The 18,874-nt window shown below is 45.5% G+C and overlaps 1 protein-coding gene across 3 annotated transcripts in view; it reads right to left on the bottom strand.

Annotated features, from left to right (window-relative positions):
* Window positions 1–14,003: 14,003 nt before the first annotated feature.
* Window positions 14,004–18,874, bottom strand: part of ttll7 (tubulin tyrosine ligase-like family, member 7) — a 106,445-nt gene continuing 101,574 nt past the window's right edge. For all 3 annotated transcript variants that reach the window (XM_080024360.1, XM_080024361.1, XM_080024362.1), the window contains 2 exons: window positions 16,283–16,387; window positions 14,004–15,749 (listed from right to left, as the gene is read on the bottom strand). In XM_080024360.1, coding sequence (XP_079880486.1) covers window positions 16,305–16,387 — 83 coding nt within the window. In that variant the 3' untranslated portion in view covers window positions 14,004–15,749; window positions 16,283–16,304. The remainder of the gene's footprint in view (window positions 15,750–16,282; window positions 16,388–18,874) is intronic.

Genomic DNA, 18,874 nt, shown 5'->3' with positions numbered 1-18,874 from the left:
TCTGCCCCATGAGGATCCCCTTTCCGTTTACTTTCTAACTTACTTTCCTGTTAAAAAAAATGTAAAAATAAAAATTCCAGCTCTTCTCTAATAGTGCTTCATTCTTAGAGAAGGTTTAGTTGTGACTGTGACTGTGACCAGACATCCCAAAAACAGCCTCAAATTATTCATATTGAGGTATTCCACCAAATAATTTTCTATGTTTTAAACATAAAATATCAATAAATCACACTTTCTTTCTTCCTAAAACTAATTCTAACGAGGACTCCTTTGGACTCGACCAATGGACTTGTTCAGAACTCGTACCTCATGAATATTCATTATTGCCCAGTAAATAAATATGCCACCGTCTCATAAGGACGTTTTCCTTCCAGCTAAATGAAATCCTTTATTGTGGAATATGCGACTCATTAGAACACAATAGTTGTGATGTTATTCTCCTGCGGTGGAAATGAAAATAATGTTGAGAAAGGAGTTCTTGCCCTCTGTTTCCCACTAAAACCACACAGTAGTGCCCGCTTAAATTGGGCTGTTATCTGGGCTTATATTATTTTATTTTGCCCAAAGGTGGCAATTTATTCAGATTTTGTGCCAGTGAATACCACGTCAAATAAAACTCTCTCTATATACAGTATATATATATATATCGCTCTCTCTTTCTTCAAGATGCAACTCGGGACAGCCTTCATCGCAGCATTCCTCTAAGCAGCCTGTCGATGGGGGGGTTAGTTTGTTTTACTGTCCCAGCAGGAGGGCTGATGGGGAGTCAAGTGAGGTCAAGGCGAGCCAAGGCGTCATGGCGGTGCCTTGACGGGGGGAGATGGGGGGAGACGGGGGGAGACGTAGCCTCTCCAGACCCCACAGATTGCTGGTTCAATAACACTACCAGGCTCCTCTCCTCTCGGGGTTGTTGGTCTATACCCTTCCTAGAGGACGACTCCAATCAAGCTTTTCCCTTTAAAGGACCCGGACATCCTCGCCGGCGGCAGTTTAACTTAAAGACGTAAAGGGCATGAGAGCTGGCGTCACACAACAGATGGAGAGGAAAGAAGCTTGGTCGACGCTTGACCGAGTAAAAGTTTTGACACCACAAGTCTACTCACTACTGAGTTCGGCAAACACACGTACTGAAACACTGAAACTTTTAAGCGCCCAGTCCAGCGGTGCAGCCGTCCTGCTCCATATGGCCGCATAATAAGGATGATAAGGACGCTATCAAAAACTGAGTACCCACAGAGTTTTGTTTTTTTGGCCTGAGCTTTTTACCCACAATTGTCCATAAAAAAAAAAAAAATTCCAATTCTGACTCGCCCCTGGAGGATGCAAGATGCGAATGCATAAGAGTAGTTTACGAGCACGACGGACGGCTCTTGGCAGATGTGAGCATCTGGGCTGTGCAGCCGGGCTCCTTAAAGACGCCTTACAGGTGTGGTAATGAGCAGGTTTTTTAGAATCCCCCGCCGCCTCGCTCCTAATCAGCCCGCAGGCTATTTTTTACCAGCCCCAACGGGCCCTCGGGCTCATCCACTCTGAGCTGCTCTAAAAGGGCACGCCGCTCCTCCTACAGTACACACACACACACACACACACACACACACACACACACACACACAGGTAGAATATTAAGTCACGGGCAAGACAAAAGTCACACACTCTTCTTCTCTCTTCTCTTGTTAGAGCTGTTTATGGAGTATTTTCAGATGGTTTAAAGTTTGTCAGTGGAGTGGTATAGTTTATAACTTTAATCTCTGGAGAAATCAACGGAAAAAAATGAAAAATGTGGTCTAGAAATGACCACACATACACACACACACACACACACACACACACACACACACACACATATATATATATATATATATATATATGTACACCGATCAGCCACAACATTAAAACCACCTGCCTAATATTGTGCAGCTCTCCATCATGCATACAAAACAGCCCTGACCCGTCGAGGCATGGACTCCACAAGAGCTCTGAAGGTGTCCTGTGGTATCTGGCACCAAGACGTTAGCAGCAGATCCTTTAAGTCCTGGAAGTTGTGAGGTGGGGCCTCCATGGATCCGGCTTGTTGTTCCCACACATCCCACAGATGCTCGATCGGGTTGAGATCTGGCGGAATCCGGAGGCCAAGTCAACATCTTGAGCATCATGTTCCTCAAACTATTCCCGGACAGTTTTTGCAGTGTGGCAGGGTGCGTTATCCTGCTGACCAGGCCACCTTCATCCATTTCTCCATGGTCCAGTACTGACGCTCATGTGCCCATTGTAGGTGCCTTTCGGCGGTGGACAGGGGTCAGCCCAGGGGTCAATGAGCTTTGGGCGCCCATAACCCTGTCGCTGTTTCACCGGTTGTCCTTCCTTGGACACTTTTGGTCGGTAATAACCACTGCATACCAGGAACACCCCACAAGACCTGCTATTTTGGGGATGCTCTGACCCAGTCATCTAGCCATCACAATTTGTCCCTTGTCAAAGTGGCTCAGATCCTTACGCTTGACCATTTTTCCTGCTTCCAACACATCAACTTCAAGAACTGACCGTTCACTTGCTGCCTCATATATCCCACCACTTGACAGGTGCCATTGGAACGAGATGATCAATGTTATTCACTTCACCTGTCAGTGGTTTCAGTGTTGTGGCTGATCGGTGTGCGTGTACATATTTAGCCTTCAAAAGATTCCGGCATTTCATGGAAGTGACAAATGTGTGCTATAGACTCGGTTACACTCTGTGGGACGTCATTCAGGGAGCACTTCGGGTGGGCAATGAGGCTCTCATTTAAAGCGATATGAGAAGATCATTAATTTAAACAAGTGCAATGCGTCCAGATATTACATCTAAATTAGTGAAGAAAAGTTTGGCTCTTTTTGGAGATATGTCTCTTTACGAGTGACTCCGTAAAAAAGATTTGTAACATTTTCTGACTTTTTGATTGGTATAATTATTTCATGAGAATTACAAGATAATTATATCAATTATTTTTTTCGATGAAATGCATTATCGATTATTGTGAACAAACGACTAATTTAAGGATTTATTCGATGTGAACAAATCATTTGTGATTGTCTTGCATCAGTAAACAAAATGCCTTTTGACGGACACTTTTGAATGACACTGTGCCAACGCTAACGTGCTGTAAATGTACAAGAAAGGGAAGTGTTCGCTTGGCAAACGCAGTCCTAATGCTGCCAGAGGATTGATGCAACACACTCACCTGTGCTGTGTTATGCTGTTATTTTTGGAGCTGTTTCAGGCTTTATCAATGCGCAGCCCCCTCAGTAAGAACATTTACACACACTCCGCTATGAGGTTACAGATGGAGACCGACGTGGGGTGTCGTTTGATGGGCGGCTCTTTAAACATAACACATTCCCACGGATTTGAGGGTCAGGGTGTTGTGCCGCCGCTGCCGCCGAAGCTCACTCGTCTTCCTGCCTTATTAGGCTTGTGTGGGCATGTTCGCATCACCAGATCGCTCTGCTAGTGCCTGGATTCCTCTTTCTTTACTCTCTTTTTTTCCTCCCTGTTCATCTGTCTTTGTCTGGCCATCACTCCTCTGACTTCTTCTAGCATTTAGCTTTTTGCTTTTTTTTGACAATGCAGGATTTGCCTGTCTTTGAATATTACTTCTAAGGGACGCTTGGTCTTCAGCTCGACTAAGAAGAAAGGAGGCAATGGAATGAATCATGGTAGCTATCGTTTCAGACAGCAGAAGAGAGGTTCAAGGCCGATATGTTCCTCACCTTACACTTATCCGAGGAATTTAAAAAATCTAGAAACCATTCGATTGGAGAAGGTATAAAAGGTGCCTTTCCTTATTTCAAACCTATCTATAAACTGACTGTACTTGACTGTAGTGCTGGGATACATAGGCAAGGATAGGTAGCCCGCCCATAAATAAAATACAGCACCTCAACTAAGGGCGACAAAGTTGCTGTCCTCCTGTCACAGCCAAAATAAGATCTGTGGTACAAATAATGTGTTGGCGTTGGAGGAGACCACAACAGGATGACAGGCTGACTTTAATCCGTCTCACCTCTTCTGAGACTGTATCTGTCTACAAACCCCAATTCCAATGAAGTTGGGACGTTGTGTAAAACGAAAATAAAAACAAAAAACAATGATTTGCATATCCTTATCAACCTACATTGAATTGAATGCACTACAAAGACAAGATATTTAATGTTCAAACTGGGAGGACAGTATCTAAGGCCTTGGTCACACCAGGAAGCGGAACTCAAAACGTTGTCATGATTTACTTAACAACCAGAAGCAAATGCGCCCATCGCCACGGTTGTGTTGAAATGTATGGATTTGGTGGTCGATTTTGCGCTCACAAATGCTGGTGTGATGGGAGCTTCACAGATCCTTTGCCAAACATTGTATGTTTTCATGCTATTTTACCAAGAACATCTTTGTTGATTGAGCTGTAATATATTTGCCAACTGCCAGGTGTCAAAAATTCATATTTGTTCTTATGTTCCCATAAATGTCTTCCCTGGGTGGCAACAAGAAACCATACTAGCCACTAGGGACACTGTGGAAAGACATACTACTTGGTGCGTCCCAAAACACTAAAATAAAATGACTGCTCCTGCTGCCTCACCAGATGGTTTCCTCCAGACGACATTTTACAGCTTAAGACGCAGGTTATGTGAGTGGGTCCTAACAGCAAGTGGTTCTGACGATTTTCTTTCACAGAAAGGTGTCCTGGAGTAAAGGACGGTTTGTCTCATTCAAGAATGGAGGTTCCCAGTTCCCAGTTGTAAATGTACGTAGGTTAGCATTTCTACAGCGTGTGCTAACATTTGTACTCAGAAAAGTGTGGATAACGTGGCCATGGTTAACACATGTTGCCTTGGGTGCAGACATTGGCCTCTGCTTGACGGGAACATTGTCATCGGCTCGGTTAATCAATAGCCATCCTCACTTTGGATGACGCTAAAACAGCTCAGCTTTCTGCCCCGAGTGTGAATTAATTCTGTTGGGTGGAAGTAGCGAAAATCTGACCAGTGAAATTTGGATTTCTGAATCAAATAGTGAGCACCTTGTTCCTCCCTTTAACTTTGAACTCACAACTCTCTCCATAAACCCTTAGACAGTGTTGCCACGTGAGATGTTTGTTTCCTTCAGCAGCATCTCAGCTTGTCTCAGTGACCACAGATGCGCCTTCAAGCACTGACCCTACAAAGAAGGTTTTGTTGCTTTTCTGCCATCCAGACAAGGCTTTTCCATTATTTCCTCAGTTACAAAGTGCTGCATTATACATCAGCAGCACAGTGGCAACAATGTACATTAATGTGTAATGGAAATTGTGTGGCCAGTTCCTGTAAGAGGTTTCCAGTGTTGTCTGTTCCAGTGCCACTTGAAAGGCGGTGATGCTGAGCACAGTGAGAGATGGTGCAGGGGACATTCTCACTCAGATTCAGAATCTAAAAGAGGCCTTCCAGTCAAGGCCTTTCTAGCAGGATAACATGCAGAATATAAACAACTGGGTTTAGGATATGTCTTTCCCTTTCATTTTTCACAGCATAGCTGAAGGAGCTGAAATACCTGTAAAGTGAAAAGAGTCATGATGTAGTCCCGCCGAAAAATCTGGACCACAAAAATGGTGATAAACAGTTTAAGGGTCTAACCCCACAATTCAGTACTACATCATTCAGTCTTTTCACATGTTTCCAGAATTTACTTTACATGGACTTGAATACCGACCGACAGGTCAATGAGAAAAACACAACAATACAAGCAGTCAACAATTTAGAGCAAACGCTTTCTTCTCGGTTAGAGTGCCATGAATTACGTAATTTCAAGAATTTGGCTTCTGAGTTGCAGAATCAGGGGAAATCTCAGGCGAACAACTGCTCGCCCCTTAAAGTGAGCGCTTGTTTGCGTGAGATTTCCCTTGAAGATATCAGCTCCGAATTAGACGATTCACAGACTTTTGCAGAGCTTGAACCAATGGCAGCGTACAGAACATGTGCTTTTCATTGGCCCCCTGCCAACTGGGTTGTGGGTGGTGCTGCCAGTAAAATGGCCACACTCTTTCAAATGGAGACACGCACCATAGCGGGAGAACAACTGATTGACCCTGCAGAGTGACATCCACCTCAGAGCCAGAGCTGGAGACCAGGAGCTCGGGCCCCACTGGACGACGATTCAAATCTTGCGTGGCGTGGATCTTGAAAGCAAATCTGTCGCCACAGTGACTTTTACCCAAGCAAGGAATTACTCACCGGTTGCACTGAAAAATCACTTTCGAAACATGACTCAAACAAAGATCTGTCATGAAGTAATTAATTTATAAGACTAAATCTAAAGATCTGAAGAACATTTCATATAAGGGAGCGCTGCCATCAAACACATTTCTCGGCTCTGTATGCACCTTTTAATTGCAGCAAAATCCATTTGCATGTGGAAACAATTGCATAGGCATCGCGTTCAAGGATAAAACATTGCAAGCTGAAAGAAGCAGCGAGAGAGGGAGAGAGAGAGAGAGAGAGAGAGAGAGAGCGAGCGAGAGAGAAAGAGAAAGAGAGAGCGAGAGAGAGAAAGGGGGGGGGGGGGGGGGCGCAGCAATTATTTTACATTTCAGAGGCGGCGGGAATGTACCACTGTCGGCTGATGTGTTTTTGCAGATTGGCTGAGAACCCAGAGACAATTCACTCCCATTGAGCGCACACCAGGTTAAGTGACATTAGCCCGAATATCGGAACTTTTAAGAAACAAAAAGACACTGTTGTTCTCAAACGATTAAAAGGAACCTGGGTTCTGGAGAGAATTTGCATCTTTGCATCTACTTTGTGTCCATTTGCTTTGGTTGCCGTGTCTCTCCTCAGAAAAAATTTATAAATAAAAAATACAATGAACCCTTGGCAAGGAAAAGCTCTTCGCCAGTGACGAGGAGGAGGAGAAGATGTTTTGAAGGACTTTTGGACCAATCTGCGCAGGCACACAAGCTCCAAAATGGAGCTTTTTAAGGACTTAGCATTCTGAGTCATAAAGGGAGGAAAAGATAAGACCTATATTTACAAAAGTGATTTCATGCAAAATTACTGCACTTACAACCCAAGGTAAACATTGATTTTCCCTCCACACATTCCCACTCACACACACACATACACACACACACACACACACACACACACACACACACACACACACACACACACACACACACACACACACACACACACACACACACATACAGGCAGTCCCATCACACGCAGACACCACCACACCTGCTTCGAGTGGACCCCAGCACCCTCCCCAATTTTAGTTGTAGCTTTCCTGGACCTAATTAAGTGTGTGCGTGTGTGTGTGTGTGTGTCAACATTTGTTCCCCTTTTAGACATTTAAACAAAGTCGGCCAGCCCCGTATGCCCTGCCTGGATTCTATTTAGCATCAGACTCATTCGCTGAAGAATGATCATGATCAATGCGATGAGCTACAATATGTGAACACAGGTACGTGAGCTTACGCAACTCTCTTGCTTACGTGGCGCTGCCCCTTGCGGCCGCCTACGCGTGTCGTTTACGCACATTTTAGCAATTATCAGGTGTCGTGACATTTCACTGCATATATGTATGACCCTGTGTATATGTATGTGACAAATAACCTCTTGAATCTTGAATCTTGAATATACTGTACCACACGCACGTTTCCGGGATTCTAAACTGCCAATCCACAAGGGGGGACCATAATGACTAATTTGGTTGGAGGCATTGAGCCGAATGTATAGGAATGTATAATTTTGTATATTCACAATCCCTGTTGGTATTCAGTGTAGCCCAGATTGTGGTGGTGTACACATGAAACACTCATCCTCAGCTGCTGCCATTGCCATTTCAGCTTACATTTACCCGGAAACGCTTACTTCTTCAGTTGTGTCGTTTGTTGAGTAAAATTTGTATTTAGCAACTCTATGGGAAGCGCGAGGATCAGAACCACGCAAAAAAAAAAAATGTCCGCACCCATTTTCTACACAGGAACACAAGAAGCACCTTTGTGTTGTTCTTTGACTTTTTGCGGGCAGAGTCTTGCGGAGGGTCTGTAACAGGCGTTAAGTGATGACCCAAATGTAAATGAGTACAACATTTACCTGTTTGTACTAAATACATTTTACTTGTTTACTTTGCTTTGGTTGTAACTATTTGGTGGCCTTCTAATAATGTAAAGCACTTTGAGTTGCATGTTGTGTCTGAAATGTGCTATACAAATAAAGATTATTACCTTTTTGTTGTTGGTCATTCAGGATAAGAAAGTTGGTTTATTTCCTATAATTTCAAAGGAAAAACAATAACTAACTCTCTTCATCACCCGTTGACACTGGGATGTATCTCCACCGGACCAGGCCTTCCTCATTCTATTCAGCTGAGTGGCTCCTTCGGGATTTTAGGCAGCTTCAGAAAAAGAAAGGGTCATCCGCACCAGTGACCTGTGCCCATGTTATTGTTCTAACAAAATGGCCAACGCCACTTCAGTGCAATCCAAGAGCCATGGATGCACAGTGGACCGATTTGAACCAAAAGTTCCCCTCATGGCCATCTAAATGGCCGTCGACTTCACAGGTTTTTGGGTGCATGTTGCTCCACGGGAAGCGGGTCATTAGACGGACCATCGATTGAACTTTAACCATCATCTCAGCAGGCAACGCGGCAATTATCCACCATCTGCTTGTTTATCAAATATTTACTATGTTTGTCAGACATGGCAACGGAGCAATTTGCAGATTATAATTTCATGTTTTATTTTCCTAAAAGAAGAGTTTGACAGTGAATGACTGATGACTTCTTTTTTTTTCTATTAATGTTGCTTGAAGAAAATCCTTCGACAGCATAATCTATCAGCTATTTCTCTGTATCTGCATCACTACATTTTGGCATTTCTTTGTAAGTTTTCATCATTCGGGTCTCCTCTGTTGACAGTGTTGAGACAAGGTGGAACAAGGACGGCTTCACACATTCTTAAAGAAAAACAAAAAAACAGAGTCAAAAAAAGACAGCAGAGGGAGGGGGATGGAGAAGATATGAAAAGGGTGTCGTAGATGGAGCCCAGCAGAGGGACGATATGAAATCCCGCGAAAGACGGAAATAGAAAACACAACACAACGGGGACACAAGAGTAGAAGGGCAGAGGAGGAGAAGAACACAACAATGAAGGACAGCGGGATAATTGGTCAATAAAAAGATTGAAACGAACATCGTGGCTTGGCCTGGCGCTGGGCCAAGAGCCGTCCCCACGAATCCAAGTACTTGAAAAAAAGAGAGCCGAGAAAAAAGTAATTACAGGAGTGGGCAGCATGGTGTGAGAGCAGCAGCACCTTGGAACGACAGACAGCGCGACAGAGAGAGAGAGAGAGAGAGAGCGAGAGAGAGAGCGAGAGAGAGATGTAAAGATCATAAACAGCGAGAGACCAGTGGGAGGAGGAGGAGGATAACCAGAGCAAGAGGTTGCATAAAATAAGAAGAGGAACAAAGTTGGAAAAGAAGATAAGTAAAAGGAGGAGAAACAGTTTAAAAGTATATAAAAAAAAAAAAAGTTGAAATGTCACAAAAACAAACGTCAATGGGATGAAAGGGTTTGAACAAAACAAGGAAAAACAAGGCTATTTAAAGTGCAAATCCATCCGATCGAGAGGGTTGGGTGCATTTCACTACACGTCCCAGAATCCCGAAGTAGCAACCTTTTTTTCGTTTAACATTTGGGTTCAGCCTCATCTTCAGTCTACGACGGTCACTGTATTTTCTGATCAATTGCGAGGGTGTTTATTTCTACCCGAGAAAGGCGTACCCCGCCACCAACAATGCAAAACAGCATATCGAGGATGTGCATAACACCAATACATTGAATGGTTTTAATACTCAGTGCCAGCTAAATAAAGTTTCAAATTTGGCACAAATATGTGACTTTCCAAGGGGGCACGCAGGAGCCCGGTTCCACCTTCTTTGTGACACCACCCATACTCCGTGGTGGACGAATAGGCACAGGAAGAATAGTCAGCGGCTTCCTCTCGTGTCTTGCGCGACCATCTTGATAATTTCCCAGCATGTGAAGCTCCATCCTCCCTGCTCCCCCAGGGCACTGGGTCAAAACATGGATCAAAGGGACGCCACTGTTGGATCCACGGTGAGATGGCGTGGAAGTGGTGGAGACATGACACCCACATGGCACAGGCAAGAGCGCCGGGGCATGCATGCACACACACACACACACACACACACACACACACACACACACACACGTGCATAGACATGCACGCACATGCACACAGACACACACACGCACATGTGCACACACACATGACCACGGACACAATGTCACACCTCATTTATTCTCATTTCCAGTCATCTCTTTCACACTCGCCGCAGAGTGTGGGGCAGAAAGCAGTGATCAGAGGAGGACAGGCGACATGCAATGGAGGGATGGAGGGAGGGAGGGGAGGAGGACGAGAGGGAACGGAGGAGGGGGGGGCAGAACGACAGGCGAGATAGAGAGTGGGCTTCCTCTCCTCTTTCTTTCCTCTCCGCCGCCACCAGGTGCATATACAGCAAGAGGCGATGCACGGCTCCTCCCTCCCTCCTTCCCCATCGCTCCCCCCCTCTTCTTCTTGTAAGGGCCAGATGGGAGGGAAGCGACTCCTCGCTGTACTAGCGCCGCACCACTCGCTCCCCTTGTACATCAGAACTTCTGTCCTCAGCCATTTGTTGCACACACACACACACACACACACACACACACACACACACACAAATGGGGTGGGGTTCTTTGAGCAATGGCCACATGCAGGACGCTGCTCAAGCAGAGGAGTTGATATTGGTGGTGATGCTGCAGACTGATGAGGAGCCTCTGCACATCAGTTTAAACTTTTATTTTTTTTCTTTTAAACCCATTTCTCTTTGATCATTTGATTCAGTCGGTTCGGCTCTGGGTTGGGAATGGAATCCTCATACGAGTCATTCAATTCTGTCAAAGTTTTTCATTTTGGTGGAAAGCAAACAGTAAATCAGTCACGTTCGATATAAATGACGAATGCCTTCACCCTTATATTCGCATTAATTGAATTCTCAGAAATGATCAGTTTAGAGAGTCCTTTTTTTGGATTTCTTGGCTTTTGCAGGTCTGGTGTCACAAAAGTGCAGCCAACCTATATTCCGAAGCTCTTGAGTGTGCGTGCGTGTCTGCATGTGGGTGTGCGTGCGTGGGGAAAATTAAGATGTAGCAGCTCCAGCACTGTTCGGCCCACACGGCTCCCAGGTGGAACCGCGTTGAAGACCATGAATGCAAAACACTGCACGGCTAAAAAAAAAAAAAAAGATGGAAAAAAAAAAAAAAAAGAAGTGCATGCAAGCTCAGCAATATGTGCCCTCTGATAAATGGAGGTTGGAGAAAGGGAACTGATGGGCAGATCAAAGACAGATACACCGTGTGCAAAACACTGCTACTGGAGGCACGCCGGGCCCAGCACTGGCTCCCCATTAATTAAAATTCTAACAGGGCAAGCCAAGGGTATACGGCAGTGAAGTAATACATAATGATTCGCTCTGTGTGTGTGTGTGTGTGTGTGTGTGTGAACTCCTAATACATTTTCAGTGGAAAGTAACTGTGGCGGCAGCAGCAGTTTACATCGTGTTCATTTGCATCGCAGCACTCATAAGATAATGTTTCAGTTATTTTTCAAAGCGCCTGTGCGTATTGGCAAATAACCACTGTGACAAGCTTGGTGAGGAGGGTCCAGGCCTCGGCTCTGTGTGCGTGTGCGTGTGGGTGTGTGTGTGTGTGTGCTATTTTGTTGATGCTGTTGTCAGTTTGTCGCCCCCCCGCAGAGAGGGAAGATGTAAACCAGGTGCGGCGGATAATGGATCGCAAAAGGTGTCACAGAAAGTGTCCTGCAGCGAGTAACTGTGTGTGGAAACAGACAGACCCCCACACACACACACACACACACACACACACACACACACACACACACAGATGGATGTCAGTTACATGCACACCAATATGACAATAAAAATCAAAACATGTGTGTGTGTGTGTGTCCCAGTTGAAACATCATGCTCTTATCTCTTCATGGCTGAACAAGCTGCTTCCAGCACCAGGCTGCAACTACGCTTTATTTTTTACATTAGACAGACGTCGCCGTGCACGCCGCTGTGCACGCCGCTGTGCACGCCGCTGTGCATGCCGAGGCGTGGGTGCCGCGACGCCTCAGTCAAGCAGCCGTAATTACAGTAGAAATCACAGTGCTCCCTCTCGCTCCCCTGTCACTTGAAACCGTGGATTAAGAGCAAAAAGCAGCTTTTTTGAAGTAGCGCCATCTCCTGTGTGTGTGTGTGTGTGTGTCAGCTTTTTTATCTCATCTGAAACATGCACCTCTCACACGGCGCTCATTCCGTTTTCGTTTTTTTTTTTTTTTTTTAACTCTCTGAGCCCAAACTGATGGCTTGGGACCCTGAAAGTGGGTCGCCAGCGGGGACCGGCTGGACACTGGCCACAGCACAGCCTGGACAGCGGACAGGTAAGGGAGACGGGGATAAAGGGATTGGAGAGAGGGAGAGGTCTCCACCTCAGGATTGGAGGGAGAGAGAGAGATGGGGGGAGGGTGGGGGGGGGGCAGAGAGGTCAGAACAGAACAGAGCCCTCCCGTTGCCGTGGGAGATATTTTTGGACAGAGCACCAGGGTCACATTGCCAAGCTGTCACACTCCGCCATCGTCTGGCTGCGGAGGCCACAAGCCATGGCCAAGGCTGGAGCGCCTCAAGGTCATGACCTGCGCCTTTTCTGCTGACAGAGGGAGAGAGAGAGAGGGAGAGAGAGAGAGGGAGGGTGGAAGTAGATACCGGGCAAGACACCACGCTAGCGTGATGGCTCTAAATAAAAGCGAACTGCATACCAAGTTAGCCGGTGCTCGCACAGGAACGCTAACACCGACACAAACACACAAGGGTGCGTACATGCCCGGACGGGCGGGGAACACGGGTGATGCTGAGGTCAGAGCGGAACACGACAGGAGTACACAAGTGATGGATCGGATGGAGCGCCGCACGTCCAGAGCTGTAGGAGGAAGAGGAGGCCCTCGTTGCCATCTATAATGTCATCTATAAAATATTTATTAGATCTATAAAATCAAATAATATATGTATTGACCTGTATTTCAACTAATGGACTTGAATTTGAATTTATGTTTTATCTTAAGTAGACTTAAAATGTTGTTGCATGGCTTCTCTGTGGAGGGTGCCCTTGATGCCGAGGTGGTGGAGGGCCCACATCACACATGCCTGATATCGGCGGTCCAGGTTCTGTGGATGCAGCTGCGTCTGGTGCCGGGACGTGGGAGTAGGTTATATGTGTGCGCCTCAGAAGTGCAGGGTCTGCTGGGTTATGCTCTTCGGGGCCGGGCATGGGTGTTACTCTGCGGGCTACCAGCTTCTCTGGGGGCTGGGGGGTCTTCTGTGGCTGCAGGGCAGAGTGCTCGGGGCTTTCTTGCCGTCGTGGAGTGTCCATACGGCTGCGGTACTCAGGGGTGGCTTTGGGACATTTTCCGCTGCTGGGAGGCGCTACAATATAATAACGACTTTACACACCAGAACCTATTGGGACAAGTCCCGTGTGTCGCTCGCACGCACGCACGCACGCACGCACGCACGCACGCACGCACGCACGCACGCACGCACGCACGCACGCACGCACGCACGCACGCACGAACACACAGGCAGACTCATCACAGGCACACACACACACACACCACCAACACTTTGAACTAACCCCTGAATACCCTCCTGCCATAGCTATCACAGGATGACGCAGCATGCCCAATTGCTGTTCCAATGCAATGAATTACTTGCAGACTAACTCTGTCCTCGATGGAATGGCATACAAATGCTGTTGTATGCCCAGCATGCTGACAGCACAGGTAGAAAAAATTAAATAAAATAAGTAGACTTTAGGTTTATGCATTAGTTTAAGCATTTTATTGCTATTTAAAACAAACAAAACATCTCATATCCCCAGTGAAGTACTACTCTTAAATAAAATATATATAAAAAAATCAGGCAAAACAAAATATTTGGCATTTCACATTAGTTGAGTATAGTGGCTCATACTATTACCTTTTAGCCATTTTAGCACATAGTTTAGCACAATTGAGTTATCATGTATGTACTACTACTCTTTAAAAACCTTGGTATTGGTGTTATGGAGTAATTAACATAGCATAGTCTACCTAAACACATATTACTACCTTCCCCCTACTGTCATTAAAACCCTTAGTCTATGTTAAGGTCCTATGGCAATTTATCACATACAAACCTTGATTAAAACCCAATTAAACACGTTGCGTGGTGTACTGAATTTTGGCATTTCCCTGGTTGCCCTGGCACTTGGAGCTGAGGAGGAGAAAACAGGAAGCAGCCGCAAAAAGTAGGAAATTGCTGTGCGTGCCAGGAGAAAGTAACAGCGTTACAATACAGTAGGTCATGGCTGTCCCTTCCCCAAACAACTTCAAACTCACACCGTCAATGTGCCATACAATACAAAATTGACGTAAAATATCCATGTACTTAAGACCTCACATGTTAACAATTAAGTGTCTTTCTGTGAGCGCAGCCAATAATAAAATGGAACTAATTCATGACAACATGACAATTCAAGTATTTTCCATACGTGGTTGCTTCATCTAATGACTACGTTTTGATGAGGGCCTAAAATCGAATTCATGCAAAACATACAATACTTTACCGCACATAGCGGCTTCTTAAAATTCCCTTCCTGTGATTCCATTCTGCAAAGTGCTTTTTTTTTTTAATGAGATGCTCTCCAGGACGGGGTTTGGGCTGGACCTTGGCATAATTAACATTGTGCTGTTGAACAGTGGCACACTTAAAATCATAGTCAACACATTAAGATAGCATTGAATTTGGACACCACCTCTCCACTGCACTTTGAACTGTAACTAGAACATAAAGTGACTGTTAAAACATTAAGAAAACATAAAGCTTCTTGATATAAGTTCTGAAATAAATAAAACAAAAACATCATTAAAATCATAACCAGCAAAAATAAGCATTTTGTTTATAAACGCACTTTTTCTAAAAAAAAAAAGGGATAATTGTTTCCGATCATTCTGTTTCTGCCTGGGCTGCACTCTGTAAATAAGTTAGCAAAATAAATAACTAGATAAATAAGCGACCCTTGCATTGTTTAGTATTTGTTATTCTTTACCTTTACAGTACGATGAGTTGTAACTGTGCAATGAGCAGGTATAGTACAGCAGTTACAGCCAGAGGTAAACCCATTGTCTGATATTCACGTAGAAGACCTGGGGGAAAAGGGTTTGGGCGAGGCTGGAGCGGATGGAGCTGGTGGAGCAGGAGAAGGATGACGGACGGGCTCAACTGGATCCAACAATTAGATCCAACAAGACTCTGATCTGATCTGTCCCATATGTTCTGGCCTTGGCTGGTTCACCACAGGGACTTTGGACCGGGGTCCTTCTTATTTCCAATGCCACCCCCACCCCAAACTAGTATTCAACGGGAAAATGCTGGGTCTTGGATTGGGAAGGGAAAGGTGGAGGGTGGGTGGAGGTGAAAGGGTGAAGTGGAGGGAACCAGGTTGGCAGCCATGACCTCAAAACTGGCCCATCCTGGCGGTCAGGAGGCTGCGGGAATGCGGCACGGCCGAGGAGAGGCGGCCAAAGCTGGAGGACGGCCACTTCATGATGAACTGGGAGGTCACTGGCAGCACATACCTGGACAGACGGACGAGAGGGATGGACGGGAGGAGGGGAGAGGATGAACATAATGAGGAGATTAGATTTGAAAAAGGTCACCATTTTTTAAACCACAGAGCATTAACCTCTGGCACTGCAACCCAATTGCACCGCGCTTTAAGACAAACAAGAATTTGGAAATTCACTGTTTAGGGTCATCACACACTGGAAGTTTGCATCTTTAACAATGTTCTTCTAACAAATACCCCAATATCACAATATCAGTGCCAGTTCTGTCAATGCACAGTTTTAAAAGAAGAGATACTTGTGATAAAATCGATATTTCCTAATAAATAATGTTAGATGCTATAGGGAGGAATCAATTTCAACTCTTTATATGATAATCAATAAGCACAAATTTGAGTAGTAGTATTGATAAATGAGCTTCATGCTGAACAGCAGGCACATGGAGGAGGACTTTCTTTGGGGAGAGTTGAGTCTCCTAGTGCAAGCTGAGATTTCAATTTTGACCTTTATAACTTTTTTTGTGATCATGAACAGAGGATCCTCACCTATCATTCCGCGGCACAGACGTCAGAACCTTTCTAAGACTTTTCTATGACACCTTCCACCGAGACAAAGCAGTGAGGCAGCTCCTGCTAACAGCGTTCCAGTACCTGAGAATGAGACCAGCGTCAGGTTGAAATGGAGTGAGGAAGTGACAAGAGCCTGAGTTTCTCTTACTGCCCGACTGTCAGATCACTTTTAGATGAGATGGTCAGTTCCAGGAAGACTGTAAAGTGGGTTATAGTGAGTGCTCTGAGTGTTAAGAGTATTATTCAGTAGACAATGCAACATTCGGGGTTCCAAGGTCAAACCAGAATAAAACTTGTCTCAATTTGCCTCTATCCATGATTTTACAAACAACTATTGTCTCCTACACCTCTAAGTCAGACTTAACTCTAACGGTGGAAAGAAACCACCTCAGTGCAGACGTTATAGATGCGACAACTGCTGTGGAAGAGGATTAGAGTGTGAAAATGATATCTTCTTTGAAGCTGGCGAAGAGATAGCGCACTTCTCTCTGACAACACTCTTTGCCTGTTAACTGGCTCTTGGATAGATTAGTAGAGCGGTCTCTTTCTAATTTGTCCATGAAGAAAAAAAATATATATAGAAAAAAGGAAAGAAAAGCCGATGTCGCTAAGAGCAACAGCTTCAACACAGCCCCCTCCGGTGCCCAGGAGAGTTTGAAGGGATTCAAATTAACTTCGTTTAGTTCAATGAGAACACCCTTGAAACTGCTTCAAGTGGACCACGGCCGCCTGTCGAGCTGATCCTCTTCATCTGTGGATGAACTCGGAAAACAAGCGCACAGTCCAGCACCTTCTTTCACAACCACCACAGCAGTTAGACAGAGGAGCAGGGCGACATGTGCTTCAACACAACAAGTGCACGGTTATTGTGCTGTTGTGTTTGCAACTGGAAGCTCAAACTGCAGCCTCAACAAGTCGCAATTGCGACAGCAAAGTGCGTGTAGAGCAGCATCTGCTTTGGATTTATTCCTTGTGCATACAGTATGTTATGCCTCGCGTACGCTTCCTCTCCCTTGTTCTGTCCAATTCCCCCTTTCCCCAAAACGGCATTTTCATATATTTTGAAATAGACCAATTTTTCAACCCTTCCCAACAGTTCCACATGGTTTTCTCTGAAAGCTGAATGTGTGAACGATTCTCATAGAAATATTGAACACGCACTGGGGGGGGATCACTGTGTTTCTCCCAAGCTCCTTTCGAGATCTACTTTAAGAATGTTAACATACGAGATCATTTGACTGAGGGCCGGTTGAGGCTTGAGACGGGAGAATGGCTATAGAGGCTCCTCACGTCCAAGCAGCCAGTGTCTCTGCACGCTCTGTTTAATTGGACCCCCGTCTGGTGTCCTCCAGGTTCTGCGGTGCGTTTGATCATCAAGAACATCTTGGCAACAACGTGGACGCTTGAAAGCCAGGGTGAGGCCTCCGCTTGGGCCTCCGCTTCACTTCAATTCATCAGTGGACAGGAGAAGAGAGAGAGAGGGAGAGGCTCCCTCCTTGCGTTCATTGCATGTGAAGGCTGGTGCTACAGATGCAATGGGCTGCCGTTCACGCTGACAGGCATCCAGCACTTCTTCTACAGTAAGTGCTCCGTGAAGGGTTGTCTGCCACGGCGAATTAGCTCGGGCTCCGACGAAAACGCAGCGCCGCGACCAAGGACGGGAAGACGGGGAGAGAGATCATCAGGGTAGCTGACGCAATCAGACACCAAGTGGTACGCGGGGCCTTGAAGGTTATCCGTAGACCACGTTCAACTCAACACCCCAATTAACCCTAATTATCACCACAGTTTTCACCACAGACAGATGAAAGTTAACCGGATCTGAAACTTTTGTCATTACAGGGAAATTGTCTTTGGTTAAGCGCAGTTGTTTCCCGGCTTGGTGAGAAAGTCATTAGAGGATCTCTTAGGTGACTTCATCACTTCTGCCCACACAGAAGTGATGAAGGTCCTTCTCTGAGACCCGTGAGGCTATTGACACGCCTGAGCAAGGCACTCCAGCGAGAGAGGAGATGCTTGAACCAGAGCGGGCAGGTGTGGTCAACAATGAGTGCAGCAATCTCAGCACTCCAATACACTCCAATGGGAGTCTATACGCTGCATGTCTTCACACATACACAGCGTGAGCATGTGTGTGTGATCCACATTAACAACCTACTTGTTTAATCTAAAATTTTGTGAAAAATATTTGATAATTGGATATGATTTGGAAGGCAAGTACAGAATTTAATGAAATGAATCATGAAAAAAAAAAAAAAGGTTTCGGTGTTAATTTGACTGCGACACTTGGCTCTAATGAAACAGCTTGAGTTGAGCTGGGTGTGAGTCAGAGGGGGAAGCTTTTAACGTCTGCACGTGTACAGGAGCGAAGGCATTCACATACAGTTCCACTCACACACACAACACACAACTGCCAAAGCTTCCAGGCAAAGCATACAGTAGGATTGGGCCGATATTCGCTAATATTGAATATCGCAATATTTGGCTGCATATGCAATATTTTCACAGTATCTAAATATTCCGTCCCTGTCTGTGGGACCCCGGGGAGCGATAGACAGAGCAGCAGAG

Source organism: Zeus faber (assembly GCF_960531495.2).
Source record: "Zeus faber genome assembly, chromosome: 1".
In the NCBI taxonomy this organism is placed as follows: Eukaryota; Metazoa; Chordata; class Actinopteri; order Zeiformes; family Zeidae; genus Zeus; species Zeus faber.
Note: the sequence above shows the minus strand (reverse complement) of the source record. Positions and strands in the feature narration are given on the sequence as shown.